The 22,249-nt window shown below is 28.0% G+C and overlaps 1 protein-coding gene across 1 annotated transcript; it reads right to left on the bottom strand.

Moving 5' to 3' along the window:
- Window positions 1-4,202: 4,202 nt before the first annotated feature.
- Window positions 4,203-22,011, bottom strand: LOC111037426 (cathepsin B-like). The gene is made up of 6 exons (XM_022319994.1): window positions 21,762-22,011; window positions 12,177-12,395; window positions 11,879-12,079; window positions 10,671-10,803; window positions 7,602-7,715; window positions 4,203-5,233 (listed from the first exon to the last, which is right to left on the bottom strand). The coding sequence occupies exons 1-6, from the start codon at window positions 21,915-21,917 to the stop codon at window positions 5,025-5,027; spliced, it is 1,032 nt and encodes a 343-aa protein (XP_022175686.1). The 5' UTR covers window positions 21,918-22,011; the 3' UTR covers window positions 4,203-5,024.
- Window positions 22,012-22,249: the final 238 nt, after the last annotated feature.

Below are 22,249 nucleotides of genomic sequence, written 5' to 3'. Positions count from 1 at the left end.
ATTTCACTTGATCAAAAACATGAAAACTTGACAACAATTTCCTGATAAGTTATTAATTGTGTAGTTTAAAAACTAGTTGAGAGTGAATTCTGTTTTATGAATTACGAATTTTGACAAAGTTCGTCAAAATCAATAAAGACATTTTGCTAAATACTTTGAAAATTATTTTGAGTCAAAAATGCATAAATACTTTTCTTTTGGTATCTGAGACTAGAAAATTAAAAAAAATAAGATTGCTCATAAGTGTATATGAATTTTAAACAAAAAAAATGTGCTTAGAATCCAAAGCCCGTTTTTTAATCACTGATATAAAATATTATTGTACCTCTTTAACACAATAACACACGAAAAACCCAGACGGGTAGTATAGACTTAAGGCGATTGTTTTTCTTTCACTTATATTTTATCAAGTAATGCATAAAATCTAAAAATTTTGAAAACCAAAAAGATTTCTCATGTTTAGAATATATGTTTGATATTTTATGAATAAAAAAACAAATATCATTGGCCTTTGACGCGCACCGAATCTAAATTGTCTCATTAGGCTGTCCAATTTTGTACTGGCCATTTTCCGGTATAAATGCGTATTACCATATTATTATTGGTTATGACAGATTTGTATTATCGTCACAATTCGTACTGTGTATTATAATAAATTAATGAACGAGAAAATTGGACACGGGAAAGTAAACGCACTCACGTCTTAAATTCATCGCCATCATAACCTTCTACAATATAGACGACATCGAATTTAATAAACGGCGTCGGCTCTTCGAGCTGATATTAATTAAATCCAAAAAATGATCAATAGAAGGTACTAAACTGGGTATTACACTAAGGGACCAAACTAGCGTATGCAAATGCAAAATAATAATATTATCAACGCACTTTTCGAAAAACTAAATAAGACATTTCAATACTTAGTAAATATTTGTAATAACGGATATTTAATTATGATCATCATTTAAGAAGTTTTAATTAAATCATTGTTGATGATAATTTTTCATTGAGACGTTGTCGATGGCTAAATTAAGAATACCTGGGCTTCGCATGTATAGGTATACTTCAAAACGTCAGCTTTTGTTCTGTTTACAAATTAATGACTTTATATCGCGCAGTAGTCTCTTTCAAAGCGAGCAGTATCGATGTTGTCTTTTGATTTTGATAGATTATAATTTATAATAATAATATAATATTATCATGATAATGACGATGAAATAAAAAAAGAACACCATCGACGATCATACTATATTTAGGTACTTATTCAATATTATGAAATCCGCCTTAAAAAAAAAAAAAAAAAACATATAAATAATATAATATATTACATTCCTTTATTAATCGATATAGCAGCAATGTTTTAGTAATCAACTGAGCATAAAATATAGTTTGCCATCAAAATGTTTCTGAAAATAAGATTTACAAATCCACGAGTTTTTCCAAAACATATTTTGTACTGCAGGCACTTGTCCCGCACGAGTCCGTAAATTGTATCAACAATATTAATTATTTGTTTTTAATGCCAACTGATTAGAACTAAAGTCGTTTAATTTGTCAGGTCCTCGTGTGCATATCATGTGCAGTGTACATAACAACTATTATATTACTATTATAGTTTTACATCATACTGTGCATTTGACAAAAAACATATTGTATACTATTGTTACTCGATCTATTTTGGCCGATACTATAATTGTTTAAGCCTGAGATTATGTCGTGGTCACAGAATTAACGCTACCTAGGTATATTCTGGGTTGGTGATATCGATATCCTTGTAAGCGTGTGGCGCACGGTTGACATCAAATACAGGTCAAACTTAATTTGTTGTCTGGTGAAATTGGGTGATATTTAGTTTTTATCTTTTTTAGGCTCTGTATGAGAATTCTAAAGATGCCAATATTGTTTTCTATTATCAATACATTTTCTCGATTTTTAAACTTTTTTGGAATACCTACTTTCAGAATAAAAAAAAAAAAATCAACGAATAACAAAAATTATGTATTCAATTTGTAAATCCTATCTTTTTATCAAAAATCGTAAGAATGTACTGGTAACTGATGAATGGATGGATGGATACAACGGAGTTATAATGTGTTCTACTCTTATGTTTAGAAGCCTAAAATCACATCGCAGGGGCACTGAACACATTTATTTTTGTTTCATCACTGACATTTTTGATAATGTGATTAAAATTTTGAAAAAGCACTAAAGTTCAAAGGTACCGACTGTTGAAATAAAATGTCAGTACCTACTACACTATAATTACTTGTGGCGTAATACTACGCTAGACCATAGGTTGATTTCAGAATACTTTTGAACAATTTTGAATAGTTAAATTTGCATTTTTATAAAACGTCATTCAAACTGCTTATACCACACCGCCACTTGTATACGTAAGCGGGGGGGGGGCACTGGTGGCCTTCGAGCCCTTTTTATCTGGCCCTAGTAACATTTTAAAATTACATCATACAATTTTAAAGATTATTGTCTATACTCTCTCTATAAACTATTTAACATACCAATTGAAATGTATATTTCGAATGGCCTTTTTTTTTTGTTGCTTTCTATATGCTCTGGTTATCAAGATATTAATTTTTTTAAATTTGGCACTACAGTATCTTTGGGTTTCCCATCCCCGTATGTAAGTAATAATAATATTATAATGTGTTGTATTTTATTTGAGTATAATGAAATAATATATATTTTATTACAATATAGTTAATACATTTGAAGATAGTATACATGAATCTACTACATAACTTAGACTGTCTCTATTGACAACTTGCAAAATATGTACTTATTCAAGATGTCAAACATAAATTTCGAAAAACCCTGCCATAGCCATTAACTTACCGGTATTTACTGCGATTCATATATAATCGGTACCGATATTCTAACCGAGTAAACCTTCTTGTAATCGCCACATGCATACAAATAATGAATTGCAATATCAACATTTTTATATTTTGTCATTAATCGTGTACATTCACTTTATACACTAGAATCAGTTAATTTAAACTGTCATTGAATTGTTTTTGGAAAACTTAAATAAATCAAAGAATAAAAAAAAATACTCAGAGATATTATACTTTGCATCCAATCGTCGCCTACAATATTGTAGTGCTATCTGTATCAGCCAAAGTAAAAAAGCTGAAAATTGATATTGAAAAAAATATAATACTGATTGATGGTAAACATATTAAAACGGTCAGTAGATGGAATATTTTGGAGTTTTGGCAAGATGTGGGCAGAGGTGTGTGCATTGAACTGTAAATTACGGTTGTCGACGATTGCAAATATTCCATATTTAGTAGATTACTGTCTTGGAAAACGATGACGACGATAATAAAATAATATATAATACGGCCAACTACTTGCCAAGACGTGTCGAATACACAACGTTATTATTATATTTCAATAATTATTACTTAATTGCATACAAATTTCGTTCTTAAATAAATCTAAATGTGTATCCAGGCTTAAACATAAATCATAATAACTCATAATGTTAAAAAAATTAACAATATTATAATATTTTTATCTCCCCTTGACTTGAATGAATAAATACATTTGGTTTTTAGTTATGATTAGGTTATTTAAAATCGACATATTATTTTATTCCTTATTTCATAATAATATTATGAACTTGAACATTTTTTTATAATAATATTAATAAAATATACATATCATTTTAATGTACAAGAATCCAGTTTTTAATATATTATTAATTATTTTTAATTATATAAACTTATACTTTTATGAAATTGTTTATGCTGTTATTCTAAAAATTAAAAACATAAAAAATGATAAATCCATGGTCAGGAAGTTAAAGCAAATGAATATTTTTTGGAAATAATAACATCCTAAGTAGGATACAAATTTCTTTCACTTTTTCCGTATGTCGTTCGTACTAGTAATGTAGTTTTGACAATTTTTCGCGTGTTTTTGATTTTTAATGCTATTTTTTTCTTTTAATCTAAAATAATAATTTGAATTATTGGAAATTTTCGACAACACTTGTATATTGAAGTGAATTATTTTTTTAATAAAATGCATTTACCGCATACCGATCAGCTGGTCCATAATTCCTGAGCAGTAATGTCAGTATATCAACCATTCAATTTTAATATAATACTGTACCAATATAGGTACATACACATATAAATTATGAAAATAAATATTTAATATAAATGAAAAAGAATGTAAACGTTTTATTAAGTTTAATTTGGCATAAGTAGGTAGTTTACATTTTTTAGCTCATACTAATACGTTTTTAAGTGGATATTATTAATGCACTAAAACTACTTTTATTAGTGCAACATATCTGACTAACCCCGTTAAAAGCATAAAATATAATTTGTTTTTTAAACAAATGAATGCGTTGATGGACCTTGAATTCGCAAAACAAATTTTTTTTTCATTAAACTAATCCTTTTCGAAACGATCGTTGTTTGTTGTTCAATGAATATAAATACACAATATCGTTAAAGGTGATAATATCATGGCCTATGATAAAAATTATTTTCATAACATTTGTATAAGTACAAAAAACTAATATCATCGAATACAGGGGTACAATTGCTTGTAATAAGGGTTGAGAATGTAATCCTCTTTAAAAACCCTTAAAATACACCGAAAAAAAATCCCCCCAAAATATACCGCAGTATTATTCATATCCAGTTTTAAACTGAAAAAAAATTATTCTCATTTACTTTTCCATCATTACTCGTAAGCTCAATTTTTAAATCACACGCAACCTTTCGAAAAACTGATATTGATAAATATTTTATATGGGTATTAATCGTTATTTACAAAATTAATTTATTGAAAAAATTCTTAAACAAATATACAAAAAAAAAAAACGGATTTTATTGTTAAACTCCCTGAAAGCCAAAACATGTTTTAAAAAGTTCAAAAAAAAACTTGTTGTGATTAATAAATACACGAAACCATTAATATGGTATTAATATCTAGCCTTTTAAAACAATAATGAATATTAGATAAAAATTCCAGCCCCATTTATATTAATATTCCGGCACCCCGGCCGTCGACGAATCCTCGATTTGGCACTCGTTCGTGCCCTTCCGGATCTTGAAATATCCTCTGTCTCCCCAAGTACTGTTCCACGAGTTCATCATCAGCCAGTACGACACGTTTCGTTCGACTCCCCATCCGATGCACTTAACGGAATGGCCTCCCAAATACGTAGCGTTGGGCGATTTGGAGTAAACACCTGAAATCAATTGACGAATATTATCGAGTTGTCGGTGTTTTTTACCTGTAAATACTTGCGTATTAGAGTACCTAGTGTTTAAGATACCTAACCTTAAGATACTTTTAAAAAAAGCGTTCAACACACCAACACTGTTATTTTTGTGTATGTTTAAGTATTATTGAAAAAGGGAAGGAACTTTAAAACCGTTTTCTAAACGCATTTTATAATGTATTAAGACATTATAATTTTTTGAATTATCCATTTTAGTTTTTTTCTATAAATATCAATACAAAATACTATTCATTCGGTCGAAAAGGTTAAAAACGTAATAGATAAGGTTACTATAGATATTTAAAAAACATTAAAGATATATTATTACGATTTATTTGTATGAGGATTTTAAGTTGGTGTGTTGATAAGACCACGAACATTGGAAAATAGTTTTGTAGTTAAAAATGTATAAAATAATCAATTTATATAGCGAAGGCTTGGAATTAGAAGAATTAGGGTACACGGTTCTGATTAGAAGTTGATACTGTAATTAAAAACGCTTAAACTGGAGATCCAAGTATATATTTTTATCTTTAGTAGTATTCATTACCCGTTAGGGCTCATATGGATAATGGATTGAGCAGAAAGTTATATTTGATTACAAATTATACCTAGTGCATATTTATTTATTTCGAGCACAATTTTGTTGTGATCAGTCGTTTAACATATGACTCAATATCAAAGGTACATTGTTTGATAATGTGGAAAAACAAAAAATTAATACATTCGATGTAATTGTAATATAATTATTATTAAAATACTTGTTTGGTGACCTGTTGGTTATCGAAAAGTTACACCTAATTCGCTTGGATCCTCTCCGATTTGTTTTAGTTTTTTTTTTCTAGATTTCGATCAAAAGTTATTCGTTTGGTCAAACAACTTGAGACAAAGACTTGGTAATATACTTAATGTAAAGTCATAAGACTTATGATGTCTTTATCACAGATATTCAAAAATAATAATGATAACCAGATGCTAATTTTTTTTTTCATCATTTTAAGTTCAAATTCTTAAACAGTTCATCCAAAATTACTCCTTATTATAATACCAAAGTCTCGACTGGAAGTGAAACTTCTGTACAATAATGAACCTTTTCGGGAACCCCATCAAATTATAGTGAAAAATTAGTTTCATTCCATTTAACGAATTTCTCTAAAACGTGATGTTTTTTTTTGCCCACGACACTAATGTTTTAGTGTTGTGTGTGCCAACCAGTTCGGTGCACACAAAAGTTAAATCAAACAGTAACAATAAAGACAGTGTCGTATTCCTAATGATAGGCCAATGACCCAAATGAGCTGAGGCAGCACATTGTAAAATTATAATTAAGCACGTAAGCACCGCGTTAGAAGGGCAGTGTTGGTTCTCCATATCCACCGAGGCCTGTACGTTTTTATAATACGTGTCGTAACGTTGTGATTGTTTTTAAAACAATAAAAGTAATTTAAATATCGCGAATTGTCTATTGTCATCTAAACGTCGTGCGCCATTCGAAAGATGAGTCTAAAGATAATAGTTTTACTGTATTAAACAATGATCGGGTCAATAATAATAATGTTTCTAGATAGTCTACTATCAATACACTATAAAACACCCTAGACCCTAGGCCGTTATCAGGCCAGAACTATTCATCGTACACAATAATAATAGATAGTATGATTGAGTTTAAATTTAACAATTAATTCGATTACGGTGACCCACTCGCTCAATACTCACGACCTCGCCTTTACTTTCCCACCTTTTTTTAGTATCGATCAGTAAAATATTTGAACGCTGATCACTGGTATTTTTTATTTTATCATATGAGTACCAAGTTAAGATATATCTGCAATACTTCATTTAAGGGTTTCGAAAACCAAATGTTTGAAATTATTCTCAAAATGTTAATAAAAAATATTAAGATACTTATCGAGGAAACTTGTTAATGTTAACATTTGATTTATTTGTTTTTGTTTTTATTTATTCTTCAAGAAGTTAATTGGTCCACTATACGTCATGTTCGTGTGTTCCCGGATACCTTGTTAGTTGCCAGGTAACTATTAATATATTATTAAATTTTTATTGTAAAATAATTATCAAAAACCAAATATTAAATGATTGATAAAAATGTAATAGTTCAAGAGAAATTTAAGTTGTTATTACATTAATTCCAAGTATTTTGTACTCCCAGTATAAAACAATTGGGTACAGACTTACAGTAAAATATTATTTAGAGTGCGCAAAAATATTTGTATATATTATGTAATTTAATACTTGAAAAAAAACTATTTGAATACTGTCAATATTAAAACAAATAACTCTACATAATATTATATTTTATTATTATTGGATTTACCTGACTTGTACGATATAAAGTCGGAGTACACATCAAAAGATGACTCGATTGGCCCGTAAGTCATTATATCATTCTGCATGTTTTCGTAGGCCAGGACATATGGCCATCCTTCAACTATAAATGAAAAAAACAAAATATAAAGTGTTTCGAAAATATAGTATTTAAACAATATTATCATTACGGTTATTAAATTATTTAATTAATTTTGGTGATTCGCCAATTAATATATTGCTTACTTCCACTGTTCGCTTTAGTTGTATTAGACAAATATTTTGTTTTTATTACATTCATTCTAATTCCGATTTATGGGATTTTTTTTTTTACACTTGAACAGTTAAATATCATAGTTTCAAATAGATACTTAGAAACAGATAACTTTTTTAAATTTAATTAAATTTTTTGTTTTTACGAACATCCTTATCCTAACGCTTCCACTGTGGTGTATAAGCTTCTGAAGTTCTCCAATGAGAACTGCCCATTTTTCTGTTAATTTGTATTCACATAAAGTAAAATACTTATGGATACAATAAATAAAAGGAGTATACTCAATAAATGAAAACTCGTTATATGACGTGGCTGATTTTAAGTATTTGAAAGTATAATCTTCAAGTATTTTAAAAAATTCCAAAAATTATAATTTGTTAAGACGCATTGTCGAAGAATAATATGGGATGAGTGCGGTTGTTAATTCCCTCTCTGCATAAAAACTGAGCACTTACAAAATTTTCAAATAAAAATTAACTGTCCATCTTTCATACTACAAATAAGTATAATCTGATTTTGAATTGAGCCAATAGCTACTTGTTTTGGGATGTATACTTAGTGAGTCGAATGAAATTGTATGTACAATACTAATCGATGTCCATATTTTAATACTAATTCCGACTTAAAAAAAAATTATCTCCATCTGGAATTTTTCAATAAATTTTTATGCAAAAGTTAACCATCGATCAAAAGCGCAATTTTATTTCTTTTACTTAACATAATTTTATTCAAGGTGCTCTGTGTAAATCGTAAACTAGAGTGAATAAAAAACCCAATAATAATGGCAGATATGGTAATTATTATTAAGGTTCTGAATTTGAAATATTTAAAAATTTAAAATTTGACTTCTCCTGAAATATTTTAATGAAATTATAAAAAATATTTTTTCTTTTAAACGTGTTCGGTTATAGATGATTAACAATACAGATTGTATACAGTAAACATTGATTGTGGATAACTTATAGTTAGCAACTTAAATTTACGATTTACTAAATTATGTTAATGGTTATAACTTATAAATAAAGTTTGTAACTGTACAAATGTATTGGTATAAAATATTAGCTGTATAAATCACATGAGAAAAGTTAAGATTTTAGGTGATTAAAACCAACAATTGGATTCAGTAAAGTAATACAACTCATGTTGTTTTATACTTATTACTTACATATTTATTCAATAATTACAAAGTTATAGAGTTATAACACTTGGCACTATGATACTTTATAAATTAGAGTTGTATAAATATAACATAGTTTTGAGAAATCCAGAGCGGATTTACATGTGAATGTACTAATTTAATAAGTAGTAAACAAAAAAAAAATATCAAACAATTTTTTTTATTAGAATTTTAAAACATGTTACGATGTTGAGTCTGCTCATGTTTTTATAACTTACGAGTTAAAAAGTTATGTTTAAATTTATTATATCATAGATTTGTTAAATGACTTCCGCAGCATATTTAAGTATATTATATTTTTTTCTTTGTTTAATACAATTCACTCATTTTTGAAATATTGACTTGCAAGTTGACGACTATAAGCCTTTAGATTTAAATATATAATATACCTTTTTGTTTTGTTTTTCTTATAAATTGCATTAAATTTAATTTTAAAACAATAGTTGCATCGACGATGGAATAAATGAAATCTGAAGTTCCCAACCTGTATATGTATTATCTCACGAAAGTCATAAAAATGATGTGAAAGATAACACGTAGTCCCGTAGTCGTTTCCATCGTGGGTACTTATATTATAATTTATTTTATATTCTACTCAAAATATTCCTAAAACTAAATTAGTATATTTTTGGTTTCCGACCGCGTACTCAATAAAGATATACTTCTCGTTTGTGACCGGAACTCAATTAGTATATTATTTATTTGTCACTCAGGTATTGAGACTCGATTATTATACGACGGTTTTGTATTGTATTTCGTGAGATAATTCAATATATTTTATGGCTGGTAATACCAGGGTCTTAAAATTGTATGAAACATTTCATGACATTTTCAATAAATGCTTAATTTCTATAAAAAAAAAAAAATTGTATAACATATTATATGTCTAAAAGTTTATAGTGGTCAATTTTCAAGAGAACATTTTTAAAAGTTGTTTTATTGTATGAAACAAACAAAATATGTATCATATTTACATATAAAATATAATAATAATATAATTTATAATAAATGTTTAATGTTTATATTGTTTATAACCATTAATATATTATAGTAATGTGTAAACCTTAGTTGATAACTGATAAGTTATTTATTATCAATGTTGCCTACGTACAATCAATAAACTTTTTCTAATCAACTATAACCGAACACATTTAAAAGAGAACAAAATATTTTTAGTAATTTCATTGAAATATTTTAAGAAGAGTAAAATTATTGTCAATTTAGAAATATTTCAGTCGAAAATATTTCAAGTGAAATATTTCAAACTCAAATCCCTAAGTAATACAAAGCGAAAGTTTCTACACGGTACTAAAAATATTAGCCATGATAATATTGTAAAAATATACTTTTTGACTTTTTGTAAATAATATTTTTACACCATGTCTTAATTGTTATTAAAATAGAACTAGAATTTTAAAAAATTTAATTTTTTAACCATTTTTATCGCTATAATTTTTAATTTTTAGATTTAGTTTTGCAATAATCAACTGCAATAGAAACTTTCAAATTATCTCTAAAAAAATGTACTAAAATAATTTCAAAAGTTTCTATTACAGTTGACTACTGCAAGACAAATTCTAAAAATTTCATAAAATGTTTTTAAAAATGTAATCACAAAGTAATTTTACCATATCTGAAATCGTTCCTGTATGAAATCGATGTATTTCCGTAGCATTTTTTTACGCATTTGTGATTTCTTTCTGGTTGACCGCTACAAGAATTGTTTGCCGAGCACGGCGGAAACATGTACGGTTGACATCCCTGAAACCGGTTTCAATATTTTACTGTAGGTTGAAATTATTATGATTATCATCTCGATACGTAACGTTCACTAAATTGAATTGGGTGGGACCATTTTCCTCCAATAGGTATTAATTGTGCAGATTGGTTTAAATTTTTATTTCAAAAACTTGTTTTACTTAAATTATGTCCATGTTAAAATATTTGGCCATCGTCACAGTGTTATAGTCCACGGAAAAGTTGTTTATAATCAAAAATACGATAAATAATATGCAGATGAAATGGATTATTATACATAATATACCTAACTAAAAATGTGTTTATAACATTGATTTATGTTTTAACAACAAACAGCTATTACAATTACATAATGTTTGTTTTTTTTTTTTTTTTAAGTCAGATCATTAACTCAAACAAATTTTACTTCCAATTTATGAAGAAACTATGATATAAATTTTAAAACATTTTCCATACTGTATTTATTATTTTTACACTCGTTATATTTAATTATTTTTAATTATTTTTATTGCTAATCGACATAAATTGTTCTGGTTTTACTTGACCTAATTTACCAAATCAATATAAATAAATAAACTAACTTTTGTTCCTGTTTTATTAAGTTTTAACACTCAATTTTTGCTTATTGACATTTTTGGTTACTGTCTATTTTGGTATTTTGCCATGGACACATTTAACTTTGGTCAATTTCACTGGGAATATTCACTGGTTACAGAAATATCAAATACAGGCATTCTTGATTTTTATCTTAAAGACAACTAGAAATATGTCTTAGCTCAAAACACAAAAGCAAAATATGGATAATCATGATATCAATGTTGTATAAATACACAATATATTTTGTTGATGTTAAATTAATATGATTTATGACGTAAAAATATATTTATTAGATTCTTGAACCCGTGATGGATTAAAACGATCGATTTTTTTAAAGGTGGACAGTAGAGGAAAATGGTACATATTATTATTTGTGGGAAATGGATACAGTCACCAATTTAAGTTATTTTAGTTCGAACCATGTATAATGTTATAATGATAAATATTGTCATCTACGTTTTTTATTATTATATTGTTTTACTTCAAACGAGTTAAAGTGTCCTCCGGTGACCAGACCTTTTTGGCTGTAATATCGCCAAGCTCTGATCGGGTAACCTCCTTGGCAACCTAAACCGCATCGGCGACAACAGGAAGTCACTTGTTCAGCCGATAACAGTTGATTGAATTTTCCGTTCGAAGCTATACACAAACGATCGGCGAACGCTCCAGAAGTGCTGAACGCCTAGCGTGGTCGGAAGAGGAAAATTGAGAGGATAATATTGTTAATACACATTCTGCCAAAATAGTTGAATCAAATTATCGTCTAAAATATTATTTACCCAACAAGAGCCGCAATTGCCTTGATCGCGAATTGTCCCAATCGTCGTACAGTTTTTCCATCGTTTTCTCGCGTCAAATTCTTTCGGAATACTTTCAGTGGGCTTGTACAGTGGGTCGTGCAATTTAAACGGACCCGTGTACGAGACGCCCACGCCTTTTGAGCCCAAAAGTCCCAATATGAACTTCAAAGGTGTTTCCGGATGAAAGTTGATGCCAGCCTGAATGATACAATGTCAACAATAACAATAAGAGTATTAAAAATTATGGAGTATTGTACATACTGTGCATATTGATAACTAGGAAAACCATAAAAAATAACGACATTTCCTGAAAACGATATCTTTTTAACAAAATAATGACCTTGAGAAAAATGGTTTTATATTTACGAAACAACGACTGTGATAGGAAAACGACGTTTTGGATTTCATAATTTACAACATTTCTTCGACTTACCTGAACTAACAATAATATTAAAACTAAATACAACATTTTAAAACACACAATAAATAAAAAGCAAGCTTGAAATAAATGGGATATCACCAAGTATCTTCAACTGACCAATAAGTTGTTATTTATAATACCCTCTATTTATATAATATAATAATATATATATTTTGCACTTGGCACATGATTTACATTGTTCGAACTACTCTCTAAACTTTTATAATATCTCTGAAAATTAGGAATGTGAGGCTGTACATTTACCAGGTTCAATTTGACTCTTAAACAATTTCACTGGACAATTATTTTTTTCCCAAAATAATGTTGTGTGATCCATCTAATAGAATGTAATTAAAAACGCCTTTATCGATTGTACTATGAATAATTAAATATTCATTATATGCTCTGATATAGAACAATAGATATATTTTTAGTTATTTGTTGTCATTATTGGATAGAACAATATTTGTCAAGGATACAAAAGTAGAAATGACAACCGTGTTTGCTAATAAAAATATGATCTACTCTTGAGATTTTTATTATCTAGCTTTAGATTCTATTTAATACATTTTATCATTTTTTTGATAAATTTACCTATGTTTTGTTATGATGGTTAAACTTTGGAATTTTTATATTTCATAATCATAACTAACCTAACTTTTGATTTGGTCTTAACTTGTGTTGATTATTTGTATTAACATGTGACAAATTGGGCACAACTAAGATTTAATTCTAAAGTTCGAATTTCTTCGAGTCATATTTATATGTTTTTTGTTGATCCGAGTTTCATATCACCACAAATAATTTGTGGATTTTATAAGGACGATTTAAATAATCATAAACTAAAACTTCACAGAGACATGTTTCATGATATAATTAAAGGCCAAGGCTTAAACGTATCATTATTTTCAGATGTAATAAAGATTGTTGAAGATAAACCACACTTAGTCATTTATTTAACCGAGCTCAAAAAATAGGTATGATTGATATTGACAATACCAGTCACAACATGTATTACCGAAAGATGTTTTTCGACGTTAAGAAGTTTAATAAATTACATGATGAGTACTATGACACAACAACGTTTGAATTATTTGGCAGTTCCTAATAATTACCACATAGCAATAATTGTAGAATTTTCGGACCAACGAAAAATAAGAAATACTTTAATGAACAAGTGTTCTACAAGAAAAAATACTTTTGCGATAAAATAAATGTACAAATGATGTATTGTATTAAATCATAAAACAATATATTTTCATGTAAATAATTTTAACTAAAACCAATGCACTAATATCTTGAAGTCAGCGACTACGTATTACATGCCCAATTGTGATTATCACGTCCGCTGTATAAACGTGATCGATATTTAAAGATCTAGTTGGCACTATGAGGGTTGGTCAAAAGTAAAAATTTGGACTATGCTGTAAAGTAGGTAGGTGTGCAGATGAATCAATGTAATTTATGTGAAATTTGAATTCAATGATATGAAAACATTATTATACAACAGTTCTGATTGAAGGCTGTCTGTCTGTTTACAATACTATGAGCATATATGATATACCATATATTATCATATGTATGATATTATTTCTATTGATTTTACGATCAGTATAACAGTGGGTTGAATACAATTTTTGCTGAAAACATTAATTTTAAAAATATTATTAATTGATAACTGTCTCTAAATCTGAATCTAAAGAATCATCACATTATTTTGTGTAATTGACGTAACCTCACAAGGTAAATGTTATCATTTAATATAATCATTGTCACTTGTCATTATAATATAATCATCTAACCTCACCGATTGTTTGAAATGTTCAATCATAAGCAGCTTTAAGAACTAAACATTATTTTAAATTTTCAACTACAAACAAATTGGCAAATGTCCATGGTTTTGATGAATTTGGTCGACATTTGAATTTAAAGCTTTTAAAAAAAAACTGTGATCGTGTATCTTTAATGTCTTCAGCTGTTAATATTTAAACGTATGTGAAACCTCACATTACATTGTCAAGCATTTTGACGACCCGGTGAAAATGTTATTATTTACAGTATTTACACTCATCACTATAAAATGAAAATAAAATCAATTCGAAAAAATATTACATCAGTTTTTACACTTCTTAATGTTGTTCATTCTAAATAATATATCAATATAAAATATAAACAAGTTGATAATTATTGCACCTAAATTGCATATATATATATATATATATCATGGGTAATATTTATAATATTTATTTAATGATAAGGAACTGTACGATACCGTCATCTCACAATAATTATTTTTTATCTCTGGTGAATATCAAAAAACATTGTACCTGTAAGTACTGTCATACCTTTGTGGACATAACGTTTATTAAATGTATTTTGTTTTCAGTTAAAAGCTTATGAGTACGGCTAAAGTCACGTCTATAATTACATCTGTAATCTTAATATATAATATGACGTTTACGAAGTGATTTTTTAAGCATGCTCACTCTATGTTTATAATTTATGGTTAGGTACGCATTCAAATTCGAATGTTTGAAAGTTTTAAATACAACTCAACACCAGATTTTCGCACAACTTAAAGATGATCCTGTGACTAAATCATTTTTTGTTTATCAATGATCGACCCTCTTACCTAACTTAATGCGAAACACAGGCACACACAATGAGTAAAAACAGTGCCTATCTCCGACTGACCGATAAATTGTTTTTTTATAACATCAGATAATCGCTGGAGGTGGATGAATATATCAATACCTATCTATTTTATAATAATGGGAAAAATGCCATTTGGCACGAATGATGAAAACTCAAAAAAAAATATTACAGGCATATAATATTATGAAAACACTATTCGTTATAGTATTTTGAATTGTATAATTCGCACTCAAAGTTTGTAAAATATAATATTAATATAATATGCACTAACAGTTACTAACATTGAATTGAAAATTCCGAAAAAAATTCTCTAAAAAAAGATAAAAACCGAAAATGTCAAAATATGCAAAACACAATCAGTAAGTACATATCTTTGAAGTGTTCGTTACGTTATATATGAATTCGGTAATATTGTAATGCATCCTTAGAGTACTCAAAACAGCAGTGCATTTCCCGCTGAATTTCTGGTCGTGTTGACTGCAATACAACTTCGTTTGAGAATTTTTGAATTGATGACAAATAACAAAATCACATCGATAATAGAATATTATAATCATTAACAGCCCACATAATAAAACTATAATCGCAGTTATGACTAATCGTGTTGCCGCGAGAGTGTATATGACCTAACCGTAAGTTAATAAAATATAACTGCGTCTATTTACTTATTTTAAGACATTAATCGCCAGATTATTTTTATCGACGGTGTATTACAATATTAAAACGTGACTAAGTACTACTATTGTAAACAGGTTGCTTAGAAAACCGTTTTCAACTTAGTCATACGTTTTCATAACGCGCATTTAGATTTTGGACTGCACATATAATTTAAAGATATTCTTAAAGGACTCGCTTTTGCATTGCACTCGGCTACCTACCGACATTAACAGACAACGGACGATGTAAGCTAAATTGATAAAAAAAATGCATACAGTTTACATTGTAGAAGTACATACATTAGGCAATGTTAATGTTTTAAAAAAAAATTAATGAATACAATTTACACATTTTTACACTCGGTCCGCATAGTAAGCTGTAGTATATCTTTTCGTCCAGTTAATGATTTGAGTTTGACTTTCCTGTACTACTCAGAGAGGGGCATCCCCAATTTATAATAAACATTCTATGAAATCAAAAGTATATAAAAATATCATAAATCAATGAATACCAACATCGAAATTTCTCGTGACGATACTTATTCGACATTGATATTTGAGTAAAAAAAAAAATTAATATCTTATATTGTTATCAACATTTTAATATATTTATAAATTCTCATAAGCTGATTTAATTTATTTTTTTTACACAATCTGTCATATTACACATTTTCATTGTAGAAATCATTTAAATGTACCAAATTCTAATTTGATTATCTATTAATTTATTTGATTAGTTTAATTGCAAAGCACTCGTCGGTGGTGTTTATATGAGTATATGACTATTCCTATATTATTCCAGACTCTGGAAATTCGTCGTTTTACGAGAAAGTGTATTTTTTTTTTTTAATTTCCTAGTCACTTTGAGAGCAATAACACGAAGTTCAATTTTTGTTTTTAAGTGTGGTTTCTTGTTGTACATTTAGTGTATTGATTAAAATACAATATTTTTCAGTATAGTAAGACTCCGATGATATGAACGATAATATATGATGTATGACGTAACGATGATGTACTCTTAAGTTTTAAGCGATAATCGAGGAAAATTATTTTATTTTGTTGTTATAATTCAAAAATAAATATAACTGAATACTTAAACATTTCAATGAATATTTATGTTACACATGACATATTATAATTTTCAAAATATTTTAATTGTTTTTGAGCTATAAGTTATAACTGTTTAGTTTGAAATCGTAAATACTTAATAGTTTTTTTTTTTCAACTTATGTTGATAAAATAGATTTAATATTTATAACAAAAATTCTTCATAAGTTACTGCAACTAAAAAATATGAAAATTCAATTCTATCTGATGAGTTTTTGAAGTTTAAATTTACAGAAGTCGTCAATGTTTTAAAATGTTGCTAATTATATTTTTGTAATTGAAATGCATACAATTTTCAATTCTAACATTTGAAATTCCTCATAAGTTTTCTCACAGAAGTCTAAAAATATAAAAACAAACTACAGCAAGAAACATTATTTTTGTATACCACTGAAGTTCAAATCTTGATGAAATTGGATATTGAACGTAAAATAAGATTTTTCCATTTACGATTTATGATATTTTCTTGTAATTTAAACTCTCTGCCATTATTTATATCTATTATTATCATCTATTTACGATGACATTTTAAACATGTTGAGAGTATTATATTATGTTATCTACACTGCAGACCTATTCTAAGGTACGTTGCAGTATTGACAGTTGACTCGGGACATTAATAAAAACAATAGAATATGTGTAATATTGAATATTAAAATGCACTTTAATTCTTTCCAAATGCTTAATTTGCCTTAATTTTGATATTGCATCTCGCGGATTAAACTAAAAAAGTTCACTTATTTTTCGCTCCTCTAATTATTAAGAACTTAATGAATCTATATTAAAATTCATTATATACCGACTTATGTCTTTTGTCAGTAGGTACTTATAAGTTCTTCTTTCTTTTGTTTTTAAAATTGTTTTTCTTCGTATTAATTTAACCTGCAATTATCTGCACTGCGTAGTTACTTGTCTTGCCTTAATTATTTTTTGTAGTAAATCGTTTTTATATTATTGAACGTGAGGTCGTAATATCTTTGCAAAATACATTATAATTTCACCAACGGAAACATCCGAATAGTGGACAAAATTTCAGCGACCCAGAGTAGTCCAGTGCTTAAAGGTTTCACTGTAGTAGGTACTTTATTATAAATAGAATTCCGTTGCAAGTTTGTTTGTTAATTTAAATATTTATAAATAGCCAATATAAATACAATATTATTACAAAATATATTATTTTGATTTTTTTGGAAAAATGGAAAAAATCGTTTCAACATATTAACATTGTACCGTATTACCGAGGTAAAAATCAATCACTCGTAATGATATTTATTAATTATAAAATATCATCAGAAGTAGATACTCACCCGACATTTTCACTCATAATTTTTCTGTCGTTCTCAACGAATCTGTCGTTGAAATCTAATTAAACACATATATTACTGCAGTGATGAAGTACGCACTTCACCCTTAACAGATGAGTGATAGATCGAGCAAAATTCAGTTTTCTTAAAATCCAAAGTTCAACTAAAAAAATGTCACTTTATTTTGCTCCAACAATTATAAGTTATGACCCCCAATAACCTATGCATTATACCGCATTATTTATGTATATTTCCAGAAACTACGTTCTTCTTCCTTTTGTTTTTAAAATTGGTTTTCTTTTATATTTAATTTAATCTGCATTTTGCAGTGCATGATACTTGCTTTTTCTCTTTGTGCGATTCGTGTTAAATTGGTTATTATTGAAAATGACGCCATAATATCTTCATAATGAATCGCGAGGACAATATATAACACATCCCCCCTTCTTAACTATTTTTAGTGGAGGTAGGACATTTTCTTCAGGTGCATTTTTGAATGCACAAATTCCATCCGTAATTTTTTTGAAATGACTTCTGGTATGTAATTTTTTTTTTTGACAGAATAAATTTCCATATACAGTAGAACCTCGATAAGTCGACAACTTCGATTACTCGAAAAAAAAAACTATTCTGTGCTATGAATATAGACGGATAATGACTGATTATCTTTGCCTAATCGGCTAGTCCGTTCCGATAATTAGATAATTTATAAATTGATAATAGCAAATCTCAAATTTTCAATGTAAAATAGTAAATTTTCTATTATAAAGTTGCAACACATGTTTTATTATATTTTATTCGTGATATTTTTTTAAAATTTAAATAGCCCATATAATCACATTTTTCACATTATATATAATAATTAAAAACTTTAATATCGACCTACATACATTTTAAAAACTCTAAGTCAAATTTTTGTTTGCTTAAGAAAAAAATAGAAAATACTTAATAATGATTGAAACAAATCAAACAAAAACTAAACATTTCATGCACACTTTTTTTATGTGGGTCTTGTAATTATTATTTTTGTTAAAGTCTTAGACCAATAGTTGTCAATCGAACACAAAACACTTAGTGACAACTGACAATATGTAGTATTACAACAATATAATAATATGAATAATATTATCACTATCGTTATTATAATAATTATCACAATATTATTGTTATTATTAATAAAATACATAATATTACGAGTTTTCAATACTATTATCACATTTACCGTAGTTTATAATGTGACTATAGCCTAATTCTACCTCTGTCGGTAGTCATGTACCTAATTCTAGCACAAAAAATGAATAAAATTGAAAAATTGAATATCAATCATCATTATATTATTTTATATTCTCAATATCGTATTCATATAAAAATGTTCAAGCTTACAGCTCTCTAATTACTCACTTATAGTTAGGTAGTTTTATTTCGATCGGCCAATTAATTATTTTCAATGGGCAGCAGGTAAACAAAATATAATATTAGCACGCAATTTGAACAACAATTAAAACAAATTAGAAGGTCTACTGTCGAGTAGAATTGTAGTTTTTAACCATTATAATAATACCAAAAAAAAAAAAAACTTTAAGAGTTATGATATACACTATATAGAACTCCGATTATCCGAGAATCAACCGGACGAAAAAAAAGGTTTGGTCTTCGAATAACTCGTAAATCGTAATCGTATTTTCGTCGTTTCGTTTTCAGTTGAATATAATAGTAAAACGATTTGTTTATTGTTAAAAATTAAAAACCCTATTGCATACACATAAGTAATAAATGCATACCTACAATGTATTCATACAACTGCTATGTAACTTTGGATGTGTCATATTATGCCAACCATCCGGATATTTGCTTACCCGAACCGCCTTTGACATTAATTGGTCCGGATAATCGCGGTTCTACCGTAATTCCATATAGCTAAGTCTTTCAGTTTTAGATAATATAATTTGTGTAGCTCGGCGGTTCATACCCACTTTGCCGAATCCCAATTCACCGACAACTCAATTTGCCGACAAATATACCAGTTTTAAAATATTTTTAAAATATTCCCTTTTCGCCGACAGTCTAGTTTGCCGACGTCTCGGTTCACCGACAAATTATTAATAAAGTTTTCATTTTCCCGATTCGCCGACAGTTGACAATGATCTTATCACATATTTGTGTTGATAACTGAAATAAAAAATCAACAACAAAATTTTGAACTTGATCTACAAGCCTAGAAAAACGGTAATCTAAAACCACTAACTAAAATGAAATTTCGAAAGCTTGAAGAAAGATTAAAAAATGCAAAGGATAGGTAAATATTATAAAATAATTAATTTTTACATGTATAATAGTTGTTATATAATTAGTTTTTATTTTTTTTAGATTGAAATCAGAAGAAATCTCTTTAATAGAGTATGTCGATATAATAAAATATCATATAATCATACAATAATTTTATAACTTTTTTTATTTATATTTACTTTTTTATATATATATATAACATATCTTATATTTTATACATGAATAATATTTATACTTACTTTACTTTTATTTTATATATAATAATTAAATAATGTATCTACTGACTTAATGGATTAATAATCATTTATACATGATACATTTGTATTTATTTTTATTTTTTAATAAGTCGGCGAATTGGGAGTCGGCAAATTGGGAACATGTAAATAAATAGTCGGCGAACTGAGGTGTCGGCGAATTGAAAGTCGGCAAACTGGGATGTCGGCGAATTGGGATTCGGCAAATTGGGTTTCGGCGACGTGGGAAGACACGAGCTCGGCGACTTTGAACTAATTACTTATTGAGTAACGCCTCGTGCTATTTCAATGACAGTAGACTAAATTATTATTATTATGTACTCGTGGTATTTTTTAATATTTAATTCAAGTCACCGAGCTAAGTTCAATAAAATTGCAGTCAGCAGACTAGTTTGAGCTCGAATGGTATCGAAAATTCATAGATTGAAACGATAGCACCACTTTCAGAGCTATTTTTTTCAAGCGGACAATGATGGTAGAATGCATTTGTTGGGATATCACTAATTTTTTGTTGCTGTGTTATTATTATATTATAATATGTTGTGTACAGTTTTTAAGATTATTTACCTATCTGCGAAAATTAAAAACAATAGTGAAGCCAGAATCAATTGATTCACTTTAGTTTTTACACTCTTTACAATCATTTCTTTTTATGATTATTTTATGAAATAACTAAAATTTGTTTTTTGTTTTTGTCCATCTAATATGTTGTACGATAAAAAGCGAATCGCATCATTTCGATTGCCCAGCTGTTCGTGAAAATCGGTAAACAAAATATTTAAGCGAATATTAAAACAAATCAGGTGGTTTACCGCATGCAGAATTGTAGTTTCCTAACGATGCTAATAATATTATTATTATAATATACGCAGTGCCGTTACCTTCCAAGTCTTCGCGACACTATTGATTGTGCTTATGTAGTCTTTATTCAGGAAATATGTTTGTTCCGACGCGTAAACACTTAAGAAAAACACGAAAACCGTACAGCTCGAAAATGATATTGTGTTCATCTCGACAAGTATACGGTTTATTTTCATTCTTGAATTTAAATTGGAAACGCTCTTGCCGCGAGATTGTCCCTCGTACGAAATATCACATTATAACTGACATGTGTACAAACTGTTATGGTTGAAGAAGCCGCCCGGAGGGTCTGCGCGATAATATTATTTGTTTATTATTATCCGACGTATCATATAATATTATTACAGTGTACTACGACGACGGTTCAAGTACAAAACGATGAGTTTCAATTTTTTTTCCTCTTACACATAATGACACAATAAACATTCTGTTGCACATGTTAGACAATATTATCCACTCACGGTTACCTACATTTCTTTCAATTACATTAAATGTGTCATTCGAGTTT

Source organism: Myzus persicae, unplaced genomic scaffold (assembly GCF_001856785.1).
Source record: "Myzus persicae strain clone G006 unplaced genomic scaffold, MPER_G0061.0, whole genome shotgun sequence".
In the NCBI taxonomy this organism is placed as follows: domain Eukaryota; kingdom Metazoa; phylum Arthropoda; class Insecta; order Hemiptera; family Aphididae; genus Myzus; species Myzus persicae.
Note: the sequence above shows the minus strand (reverse complement) of the source record. Positions and strands in the feature narration are given on the sequence as shown.